Source organism: Hemibagrus wyckioides, linkage group LG20 (genome assembly GCF_019097595.1).
Source record: "Hemibagrus wyckioides isolate EC202008001 linkage group LG20, SWU_Hwy_1.0, whole genome shotgun sequence".
Lineage (NCBI taxonomy): Eukaryota > Metazoa > Chordata > Actinopteri > Siluriformes > Bagridae > Hemibagrus > Hemibagrus wyckioides.
Genome location: NC_080729.1, coordinates 15,905,023 through 15,916,412, shown reverse-complemented (window position 1 = coordinate 15,916,412; position 11,390 = coordinate 15,905,023). Strand labels below are relative to the sequence as shown.

Sequence of the window (11,390 nt, the reverse complement as noted above, 5' to 3'; positions counted from 1 at the left end):
CATTCCTCCATCCCTCAAATGAGTTTCCCTGAAAATCCAGAACGTTCTGCAGCTTATTCCTGAAACGGAAATTAAGCAACGAAGGTGAAGCAGAAAAACGTCTTGTCAAAAATGTCACTGATGTCCGAACGTGAATGAGGCGCCATGTCAGTATACAGTACGTGTATATGTTTATGTGTATGTCAGCCTGAAGGGGTCATGAGAGCACACATTCACACAAACACACATGACAAAAGACAACAAAGAGACGGTCCACGGTGTACAACATGCTTTTATGAATGCAATGTGCTTTTCTTTTTTTTTTTTGTAAGACAAACAGTAGAAAACACACATATATGCTTAGAAAACACGGGAACCGAGACTGGAACGAGCTGCCGTGGGGTTGGATGAAGTAGTACAGATGATCTGTCCAAAGGCTCACACACACACACACACACACACAAACACAAACACAAACATAAAATGAATGACGTCTATACATAACAAGTGAGCATGTCTCTCTTCAGTGTACAATTTCAGTAAAAAAAAACAATAAAAAGAAAAACAATCTATCATGATACATCATCCGTTTGTGTTTTAAGCATCTTGTGGCTCTCTGTGGCACTGTGAGTGTGGATTTTTTTCCCCCCTTAATCAGCAGGACTGAGTGAAAAAAATCAGAGACCAGAACACAATATTATAAACCTCTATAAAAATAAATAAAAAAAATAAATGAAAAAAAATCAGGATTTGTGTGGGAATTGAGACAGTATAAATGCATAAAGGAAATCATTGTAATAATAATAATAAAAAAAAATTAAAATAACTTATATAACTATATTTAAATAACTTTTTAAAATGATCAGCAGACATGTTGGTCCTTGGAAGAGAAAAATAATGTTTTCAAAGAATAGACCTAGTTCTGAAAATCAGTCAGTACTTTTTGTTTTTTAATTAAAGCACATCACACCAGCAGGTAACCGTGCACATATATATGGCTCTTATTCATAAGGATTTAAATCCTGGATAATATTTCTTTTCTTTTTCTTTTTCTTTTTAATCCAACCCCGCAGTATGCATTAAAAGACACGAAAAGAGATTTTTTTTTACACAAGAACAAGTGTGTCTGGCAAGGAGAGGCATGCATAGATCACACAGATCCGCTAGTTCACAAGAGAGAAAAGGTTCAACAGTATAATTCCTAATCTCTTAAACAAGATTTATTGGTCATAATTACAAATCAATAACAAGAAGTGTGTCACCCGAAAACCATGGCACTTCAGATATAGATTGTATGGCCTATCCGTATTCCAGTCAGTCTTTCACAGTTTGAATAGACATTAGTAACTGTTTTTATTCTTAAGAAAACAAACAAACAAACAATCAAAATCATTTCTATATTGATACACTTTTGTAAAATTCAACCCAAACCTTCTATGATTTTTTTATACACCAATCACACATAACATTATGACTACTAACAGGTGAAGTGAATAACACTGATGATCCGATCTCACCTGTTAGTGGGTGGGATATATTAGGCAGCAAGTGAACATTTTGTCCTCAAAGTTGATGTGTTAGAAGCAGGAAAAATGGACAAGCGTAAGGATTTGAGTGAGGGCCAGGGTCATGGGCGGCCAAGGTGTGTGGCGCGAAGTGTGATCCGATCTAACAGACGAGCTACTGTTACTCAAATTGCTGAAGAAGTTAATGCTGGTTCTGATAGAAAGGGGTCAGAATACACAATGCATTTGGCAGCTATTCTGGCAGCAAAAGGGGGCCCAACACACTATATTAGGCAGGTGGTCATAATGTTATGCCTGGTTGGTGTATATCTGCGTTTGTTATTTGAATTTATTTATTTATTTTTTCATCTAACAGTCACAATTTGCTCTGTGTAAAATAATTGAGAGCATATGGCAGGTAATAAGCTCTATGTAAAATTCTCCTATACAGTATAATAAGGGGAAAATAGAATTCATGCAATTACATACAATCGCCTGCAGATGGCAGCAGAGTCCTAGTTTTAATATAGAAGAAACCTGTTAGAAATTTGTACGGTCTGTATGTTGGGCTACGTCCTTAGCTAACTGCACACGTTATGAAATAATCAACTAGCAGCCACAGCTAGCATTGTAGCTGTCACAGCTAGTATCTTGTAAATTTAGTTGCACAGTTTGGGACGCAGCCTTTTATGAGCTGATTACTTGTCAGGCTCAACAAGAAGAACAAAAGATAATTGCTATGTTTTTTATACACTTTAAAATAAAACGAGTCTCTTGAAAAACCGAAAAGACATCCACCACCCAGACACATTGTGGGGGAATAAAAAAGATTCAGAAAATGAAGCGTATCCTCTTACCATTAGAGAAAATCTCACTGTAAAATTAGCATGGTTTGATCAAAACCTGGTTCTTTTCAGTGAGTGATTTAAATGTTTTGCTCATGTTGTCTTAAAATGAAAGGCTCTGTGATGGTACTAGCCTGCATCCTGGTCAGTGATGATGTCACTACATTAGCTAAACACACATCTTTCTTTCCATGGGCAAAAAACTAGTGTCATGAAGCGGTGCGCATGTGGGTATCTGAAACCGAGGGGTCTCCTGTTGCCTGTGTATGCGGGAAGGAAAGTTCAGACAAGAGCAGACTGTTGAGGGGGCGAGGGAGCGTTAGACCTACTTTCTAAAGCTCAAAGGAAAAAAAAGAAATATTATTCTGTTCATAATATATCTTTTGGAAATTCATATGGTAATTCATATGATACTTATCACTGTATCTGGTTTAATAATATTTGAAAGATCAAGGCTGTGCCCTTTTATAGGTCAAAGTTGGGCATTTTTGTGTGTAAGCTTATGCAGGAAATGATCACAATGCACAATTAAACAGTATCAAATCAGGTTCTGCTTAAGTAATCTCACCATTTCTATCATACGAGGAAATAATTCAATTTAATATCTTCTCCTCTTAGGCAACTTTCCTCTGATTTCCAGGCAAGTGATGAAATATTTTAGGCTCATCCATCCATTTTTTATGCTATTGCTGCAAAGTGTGTGTCTGGGAGGCAGGTGTCAGAGCTTCAATCCTCAGAGACAGAGAGAAAAAGAGACAGAGAGAAAAATGAGTGTATCTGTCTGTCTATCATCCATACAGCTGATACACTCATCAGGGGGGCAGAACAGAGGCAGTGACAGAAGTGGAGCAGCTCCACTGAATGTATTTGATGAGATCTGAAAACTGTCAACCACTGCCAGGAAGATACTGTTCCATCAGAAATGTCACGCTTTTCTCCTGCCCTTAGAATCTACATTTTCAACCAGACCAAACGCTTTGTAGTTAAGTTTGTAGCTAGTGAACAAATTCAAACCTGACCACACAATATTAGAGCTTAGATAAATGAGATTATAGCATGTGGTGTTCAAACTTGTCATCACTTCAGAAGAGTAACTTCGGCATGCTAAAAATATCTCACCTTTTCTTCGGCGCTGTTCCGTTTACTAAGAAACACTTTGCAATTTGACAGATCCCGCTCACGCCCGATCTGTCTGCATTTCACACTCCGATCCGTAATCTGAAGTGTAAACAGTAAATCAATGTACTCATGACAGATACAGAGTGTTCCAGCTGCTACGCGAGTCCGTGGACGCCGCTGGTGTCGTAAAGAGGAAAACTGGGTCGGGATATAAGGGGTCAAGTGATACCGGGATCACATCCCCGGCTGAGCCTCCTTTCTCACCGTCCACCACCACACCACACCTAAACACAGTGACTGACTGCACGGCTAGTAGCTAATGCTGACAAAAAACTAATAAACCAATCTGATTGTACAACCGAACGACATCGAAACAAGTCACAGGCCAAAAGGACAACATCGACTGTACTGATGACGAACACACTCCATCCTACTGCACGGCTGATGATGTCGGCGAGGTCTGAGAACATTTAGCTAGGTTTGCGGATAAGCAAAATAAGGTAGAGGGGTGAGGCGGCAAAAGAGTGATAAGTTTACCTAGAAGAAGCTTTCTACTCATGGCTCTTTGGTTTGTTAATCTGTTCTCAACACCACATTTTAGCTAAAGACTGTTTCAAGGTCACAGATAAAATGTTGGCAGAACAGCCTTCGTTCAATGTTAGACTTTCCTTCATTTATTCATTCATTTTCAACTGATTTACCCTGGTCAGGGTCACGGTGGAGCCCGAGTAACACTGGACATGAAGCAGGAACAAATGCTGGAGGGTTAATCCACCTACCAGCTCCTGTTTTTGAAAGGTGGGAGGAAATCGGAGAACCTGGAGTGATGTGGAGAGCATGTAAATCTCCACAGACACAGCAACCCAAGCTCAAGATTGCAGCAGGGACCCTGGAGCTTGATTTTCATATTTCACCTTCTTACCTCACCAAAGCTCCAATCCAAACACTGTAGTATTGAGAACAGATCATCCTTCACATCATTAACATGAACATCTGTAGAACAACCAGCAATTGAAAAAAAAACAACATTAATAATAAAAAGAATAAAAAGTACAAAACACACACAAACTAAAGACATAAAGGAAGAAATACCTTCTACAGTCAAATACACATGGGTTAGATGGGTGTCATGATTTTCATTTACATCCATGGTCTCCAGCCAGGGACCCCTCTCTCATTGAGACCCAGTCGGGGTTTTGGGAACGGGGATTAATGGGGGGATGAAGACTGGGCAGGAGAAGCAGAGACTTTTGCACACTGGCCGCCAAGAAACAAGTCAGAAAAAGAGAGGGATTATGATGATGATGATGATTACAGCATCACCAATCACCCTTTCTTCTATTTTTATATATGTGCGTATGTTGAATGTGTTTCTATTCTCATGATGGTATATAAAATAATCTGGAGTTTCTCAACACCATCAATTATTGACAATCTAATCTGGATCTGATTTCTTATTTTGAGTTTTCCTATGTGCCAGCTTTAAAAAGAACAGCTTCGGTATAACCGTGAGAAGAGTCATGCCTATGTTACATTATTAATCCAGTACAAAGTCTCAGAAGCAAATGACAGTAAACCAGATTTTCTCTGTTATTGCACTCGATGCTATTACTGCTAGCGCCTGCAAAACCGAACCAAACAGTAATTAGCATAATTAAAACGAAAGTGCATGGTAAAGCTAAGGCAATAACCATGAACACAACATTCTTCTCAATGAACATATTCACTAACGAATGACATTTACCTAAAACAAAGGTCTATACAGTAGCTTAATAGAAAAATAAATCAAGCTCTGGTCACATTTTTTTACCATTCCCTGAAATGCAAACACAAGAAAACTCAAGTGTGCTGAAGAAAGTTTGTATATGTCTTACATCTTCCCTGCATAGTACTATGCTTTGTAAACAAATAAAGCTATAACTGTATTGTGCAGGTGTCACTCGGTAATGGCTTTAGTGTACATTTGTTGACATGTACATACAGCAAGTGTCTGACATCAAATGGACCTGGCGCCCGCAGCCTCCCCCCATGAAGGCTTATGGGTCATCAGTGTGTGCCTAGGCCAGGCGGTGGAGAGGATATGAGAAAAAAAATCCCATATCAGCCCACCACCAGCCTGGTATAGGCACTATACATCCACTAATAGTGCAGCCAGTACCCAAGGCTTGGCTTCCTAACCAGACCCTGAGGTCCTGGCTGCACGTTAGCTTATATCCACTATAGTACAATGCTGCTAAGTGAATACCTGTATGGCAGTAGCAGCAGTGCACTCACAGTGTTGCGGCCAGTGTGCTTGTCCCAACTTACACAGCACCTAATCGCAGACATGACAGAAAGCCAAGCGTGTTGTTCAGAAACTCATGATTCAAAGGCCTTTAGGGTCACTTGTTTGGGCAGTTGCTTTTTCAACTGTAGCATGACGGGTGTTTCATTTAAAAACCAAATGCTATTTGTGAATTTAGTATTTTTTAAATTTGCATGTCATTTCCTTAGAACCACTATAACGTATATTAAATTCATTAATGGATTTTAACTCTAACATTGGTTGGTGGTCATATTTGCTGAGGTGCTGCTTAGATTTTGCACAACAAAATCATTAGCAGTAGCAATAATATGTTGTAACAATGTCAACCAACCAAACAAACAATATTTAGGTAAAGGAAACTTATTTGCTTATCAAATCCAAGTGACTTAATTGATACATTAACACCTTTTCCAAATGCAGAGAGATCAAGGTAAGTTGAATCACATTAGTCCCTAAAATGTCTTCTGATGTTACTGCGAGTCAGAGCTGTGTGTTTATGTTGGGTGTTTATGCCTCCCCCAGGGGGCCCCTGGCTGCGTTGTTTCATATCATTTTCATGTTGAACTTGCGGGTCCCTCCAGAGGTGGAACTGGTAGTGGGCCCCTCTGTCTTCCTGAATGAGTACTCTACTGTGAAGTTGTTCTTGCGTTGGCCCCTTCCGCGGCTCCACACGAACAACAGCAGGAAACAGAAGAGTACTACACCCAGGAAGGTGATGCAGCCCATGGCTGTAGACACCAGGATTGTGGTGAGGTCAAGTGTGAACTTAAGGAAGACACGTGTGCTGTTCAGACCAGTGTCATTAAAGTCCACCGCATACAGAGAACGGTTGGCGAACAGAGCAGGGTCCACCGGTTGTCCTTTCACCGTCAGAGTGGCAAAGTAGGTGTCATTGCCACCTGCATTGCTGGCGATGCAGATGTACGTGCCACTGTCAGTCACCTGGGCATATCGGATCTCCAACGTTCCACCTGGTAAGACAGTGATCCTGCTGCTGCTTTTAGAAGTGATCTTTCGCCGTTGGGGTGAGATCCAGATGATGGCAGGGGCCGGTTCACCATCAGCACGGCACAAGAAGGACACCAGCTGACCCTCTCGCACTGTCACTTGTTGAAGCTTCCGGTTGCGAATCTTCGGCTTTTGGCAAGTGAAGTAGTCAAATAATGCAGAATCCGGAAAGCTGCTCAGAATATTACCCTGTACCTCAGGTGGAGCAGCACATATTGGCATTTTCCCATCAAAGTTCAGAGTGCGTCTGCGTTGTAGAATCCAGAGAAGCCGGCAGTCACAAGAAAGTGGATTTCCGTCTACTCGTAAAGTTTCAAGGCTGTTGACAGAATGAAAGGAGCTCTCCTCTAGTGTGACCAGCTCATTGTTGGAGAGGTTCAAAACCCGAATTTGCCTCAGACCACCCAGAGCATGAGGCTCCACAGCTTGCAGGTTAGTGCTGACCATGTGAAGATCTTTCAGTCTTATAAGATCCTTGAATGCCCAGGGTTCCAGCACAGATATGGGGTTGTAGGACAGGTTAAGGGATGTCAGGTAAACAAGGTTGCGGAAAGAAGCAGAAGGGACAGCAGTAATGTTGGTGTTAGTAATGGACAGCCAGGTCAAGTTTAGACCCTGGAAACTAAGCGGGGAGATGTATTCCAGGTATGGCCAATTGTCTATCTCTAGACCACGCAAAGCAGACATCTTGCGGAAGTTTTGGTCTTCGATGGTAGAGATGCTGAGGTGGCGTAATCGAAGGGTCACCAGGTTGCGCAGGTAGGATAGGGTTTGACCAGAGATTGAAGTCAGATTGCATCTTTCTATGGTTAAGTCTTCCAGACCTAGCAATCCCGAGAAAGCTTTATGAGAGATGTAGACCAAGTCGTTGTCACCAACCTGAAAAGTGGGAAAAAAGATGAAAAAAGATTAAACACCAAATTAGGTTTGTTTTTAAACTTAGAATATCATGAACAATTCATCATTCTAACCTCAAGGTGTTTGAGACTGTGAAGGTCCTGGAAAGTATAATCCAACAGGATGACAATCTTGTTTTCGCTCAGGTCCAGGGTAGTGAGGTTCGACAGGCGAGCAAAGGCGCCCATAGGCACCAGCTTCAGCTGGTTTCCGCGAAGATGCAGTGTTCGCAATGCCTGCAGACTGGCAAAGGCATTGGGCTCCAGCGTAGAGATGAGGTTCTCGCTGAGGTCCACTTCTTCCAGCCGTGGATACGGTGCCAGATCTCCTGGTGACACCCAGCGTAGCCGGTTCCGACTGAGGTCCAGCAGCCGGGTTTCTGTAGGGATGCCCTCAGGCACACCCGACAGACGCTTGCGCTGGCAGGACACGGAGCGGAGCTGAGCCACACAGTCACAGCGTGGCGGGCAGCTCTGGCACACTGGGGCGAGGGCCAACAGGGTGAGGCTCACACCCAGCCAGCCCAGGCCCCATAGGGCAGCCATGAGCACCCCACCACCTCACTCTTGAGGAATCAGTCTACCACACACCTATGGAGAGCAGAGGAGAATGAGACATGAGATGAGACAGAGGAAAAAGTGGGGGAGGTGTGTAATTATAACATATGTGCAACCTGTGTGTGCAATATGTGACATTAGCATATAAATAGGCCACACTGCAACAGTAAGTGTTGATATAATAGCATCAATGTCTAGGACTACATTTTCTTACTTAAAAGCTTTGTGCCGAACTAGAAATAACATCAAGGACTGGTTGATTTTGCATACAAGTTATCAAATCTACTGAGTAATTCAAGCAGACAAGCAAACGCCCGAACACATTTCTGAAACACCTGCAGAAAGCCTGTGCATAATGTGTGTTTTTGTGTGCTCAGTGCCTGCCTGACTGCCTGCTTGCCTGCTAAGACCGTCATTTCACTTTGAATAAATTAAAACCGAGGAGATAATGTGTGACCTTCTGATTATGTAAAAGGAGGATATATTGGTTGCACCGGCTGAACAGCAGATAACACTGAATTGGGGGTAAAACAGGAGCTAAAAGAGCTATTGTTCCACACTAAATACACTGTTTATATTGCTCACATCTCTTGGTGTGTGTAAGCAGATGGAACTGGACTATTGACAAATTGCACACAGCTTCTCAACACCTTATGTAGCAATTATGCTACGAATGTAAGAGCACCACACGACTGATCTCAGCAGTCAGAGCCATGTTCAGTGGCACTTATATCCATCCAAGACTTTTGTTAAAAGAAATAATAAAATAAAACCTTTGTCAAAAGCAGAAGCAAATCTTATATAGATTTCCTATGAAATCAGGAATTACTGTGACCTATAAAGCGAGGAGGGTTCACTTTAAATTAATCCTATATGCTCTTTAAGATGCTCACTGACTGCAAATCAGTGGAAGACATATTGCATATCCTAGCTCTCTTATAAACTTTCCAGGAACTAATTTATGCCCAGTGGCTTTATTGTCATGTGATTTATTTGGGACCTAATTACACTGGAATGGTACATAAAAATTATTTTTAGTTACACCAATATTGCACTTTAATTGTAGACAAGGAACTAAATCCTAAGACCTCAATATTGCACAAAGCACATTATTATGTTCACACATCTTGTAAAACTTTTAACAAGGTTTTCACAACTACCAAAGAGTAAAGTAGACTAATTGGGAACAAAGGAAAACAAAGGGGATTTTTCTAAACACAAAATAAATAATACATTTGCCGAGTGTATAGATTAAAGCCCATCACATCAAGTTATTTGTATTCAATAGGACTGAGAGCCAATGAACGTTAAAACTGCTGTTTGTGGGCTTTGGCACACATTTAAAAGTTGAGTCACTCGGCATAGTTCCACCCTGCTCTGAATCTCGTAGGGATTCCAGCCAGCCGAGAGCAGCGTGTAATTGCCAAATCCAACACTCTCTACAGCCCTCGCTGCCTCTCAGAGGGCTTCAGAGTCACAGCAAGTCGTGTCAGTACATTTAACCGACAGTAAGTTCACCTTTTTAGGGCTGAGGAATTAGAAAGGTCTCAAAATGTCACTAGAAATTTTCAGCTACAAACTTCTACATCCCACAACATATGTTCATCACTGTATGAAGGGCCTAATAATTAGCTGAGGGTGAAAATTCAATGTGTGTCATTGAAGCTAGAAAAAGAAACTCGGAGTACTGCTCTGGTCTTCTGTGGCTGAGAAGCGTTTTCCATTCAAATGCTCGAGGCAGAACTTAGCATTTGAGAGTAAAGTATAATTACTGTGTGAATATATCTGTATGTTTCTAATGTCATAATTGATTATAAGAATTTACCTGTCTCTTGGTGTCTGGTTGGAAAAATAGAAATACTTCACAGTTGTACAGAAGCTCATATTATAGAGTTTCCATTATTGCTGAGGTTCAGTGAGATCAGTTCAGAGGTTATCTTTATTAGAAAGCTGAACCCGGGCTCCCGTGATTGTGTGTTTCTTAATCGCGACATGATCATGCCGTCCATGGCTGGGAGCTAAAGGGAGCAAAATTGGCCACAGTGTCTGAATGGGAGAGATCACAGAGTCAGCCACAGTGACACTAGCCAATCGTGAATGTCTGTGAGATGCATGCTGAAAGCTAGCCCTTTCCTCAGGGTGTGTTATGATGCCCTGTGATGCAGCATGAGCAGCATTTTGGCTGACTTTTTGTGTTGGCTGACTTGAAGGAAGCATGTGTTAGCCTTCACCCTCTCTGGTTTGTAGCTGTTGTGCTAACGGATGGGAACTGGCAGGTGACCACATTTGCGGGGGAAAAAAATAGGAGGAAGGATGGACAAGCTTTAGTTTTTTTAAGCAAACTCACAATACACTGCTATGAAGCGACATGTTAATAGCCAACAGCTACCACGGGGCCTGAAATGAAAATGATTAAACATTCACAGAGCTCAAGGACTTTATAAAAGGTATCAAGGTATACTGTATGAACAAATATCAACAGACTAATCCATCTGTCAGAAACAAAATAGAACATCCAAAGACAGCAACTAACTGGCACAGAAAATCCAATCAAGCAGCAGGAGGTCTGAAAAAGTCTTAGAGGCCAGTGGAATAAAAGTACACATTTCTGAACTAGCATTCTGCTTGTTTCTCCACGGATATTTTAGCATATGGGTTTGACTGTGAAAATTATAATAATACTAAAAAAAACATCGATAAAAACTGACACATTCAGTATCTTGATGGTTGAGACATTCACTCTCCTCCACTAAACTGATGTACTGGTACAATTGAGCTGTGTGTCAAATAGCACCCGAGATACAGTTTGTTGTTTTCGCACGGCACTTTTTGTCATTTCAAACTAACACTAACACATTAGCGGACTCCATCACGAAAGAAAAAAAAAAAAAGAACCACAGTGTCTCACACGCCTTCAGCTCACATGTACGTCATCATCACTTACTCCACCAGCACTCCAGGGGACTGTGAGAAATCAAGTGTTTATGGTGAGTAAAGGAATGCCTGTCAGAGACCGATATCCTTTTAGTGCATCTATGCCTCGTGTTAATATTCTGTAGCGCGTTAATTCTGCACATCCCTGTGTACTATGCTCCACATTTCCACTTTCTGCCTTCAGCTGCACTCTCATTATGATGGCTATCTGTCATCACAGACTCTGCATGGTCATGCTGGG

At 41.5% G+C, this 11,390-nt stretch overlaps 1 protein-coding gene across 1 annotated transcript in view; it reads right to left on the bottom strand.

Moving 5' to 3' along the window:
• Window positions 1–503: 503 nt before the first annotated feature.
• Window positions 504–11,390, bottom strand: part of LOC131371207 (leucine-rich repeat and immunoglobulin-like domain-containing nogo receptor-interacting protein 3) — a 46,255-nt gene continuing 35,368 nt past the window's right edge. The window contains exons 2-3 of the mRNA XM_058419055.1: window positions 7,733–8,248; window positions 504–7,640 (exon numbers count right to left, since the gene is read on the bottom strand). Of these exons, the coding sequence (XP_058275038.1) occupies window positions 6,297–7,640; window positions 7,733–8,203 (1,815 nt within the window). The 5' untranslated portion in view covers window positions 8,204–8,248 and the 3' untranslated portion in view covers window positions 504–6,296. The remainder of the gene's footprint in view (window positions 7,641–7,732; window positions 8,249–11,390) is intronic.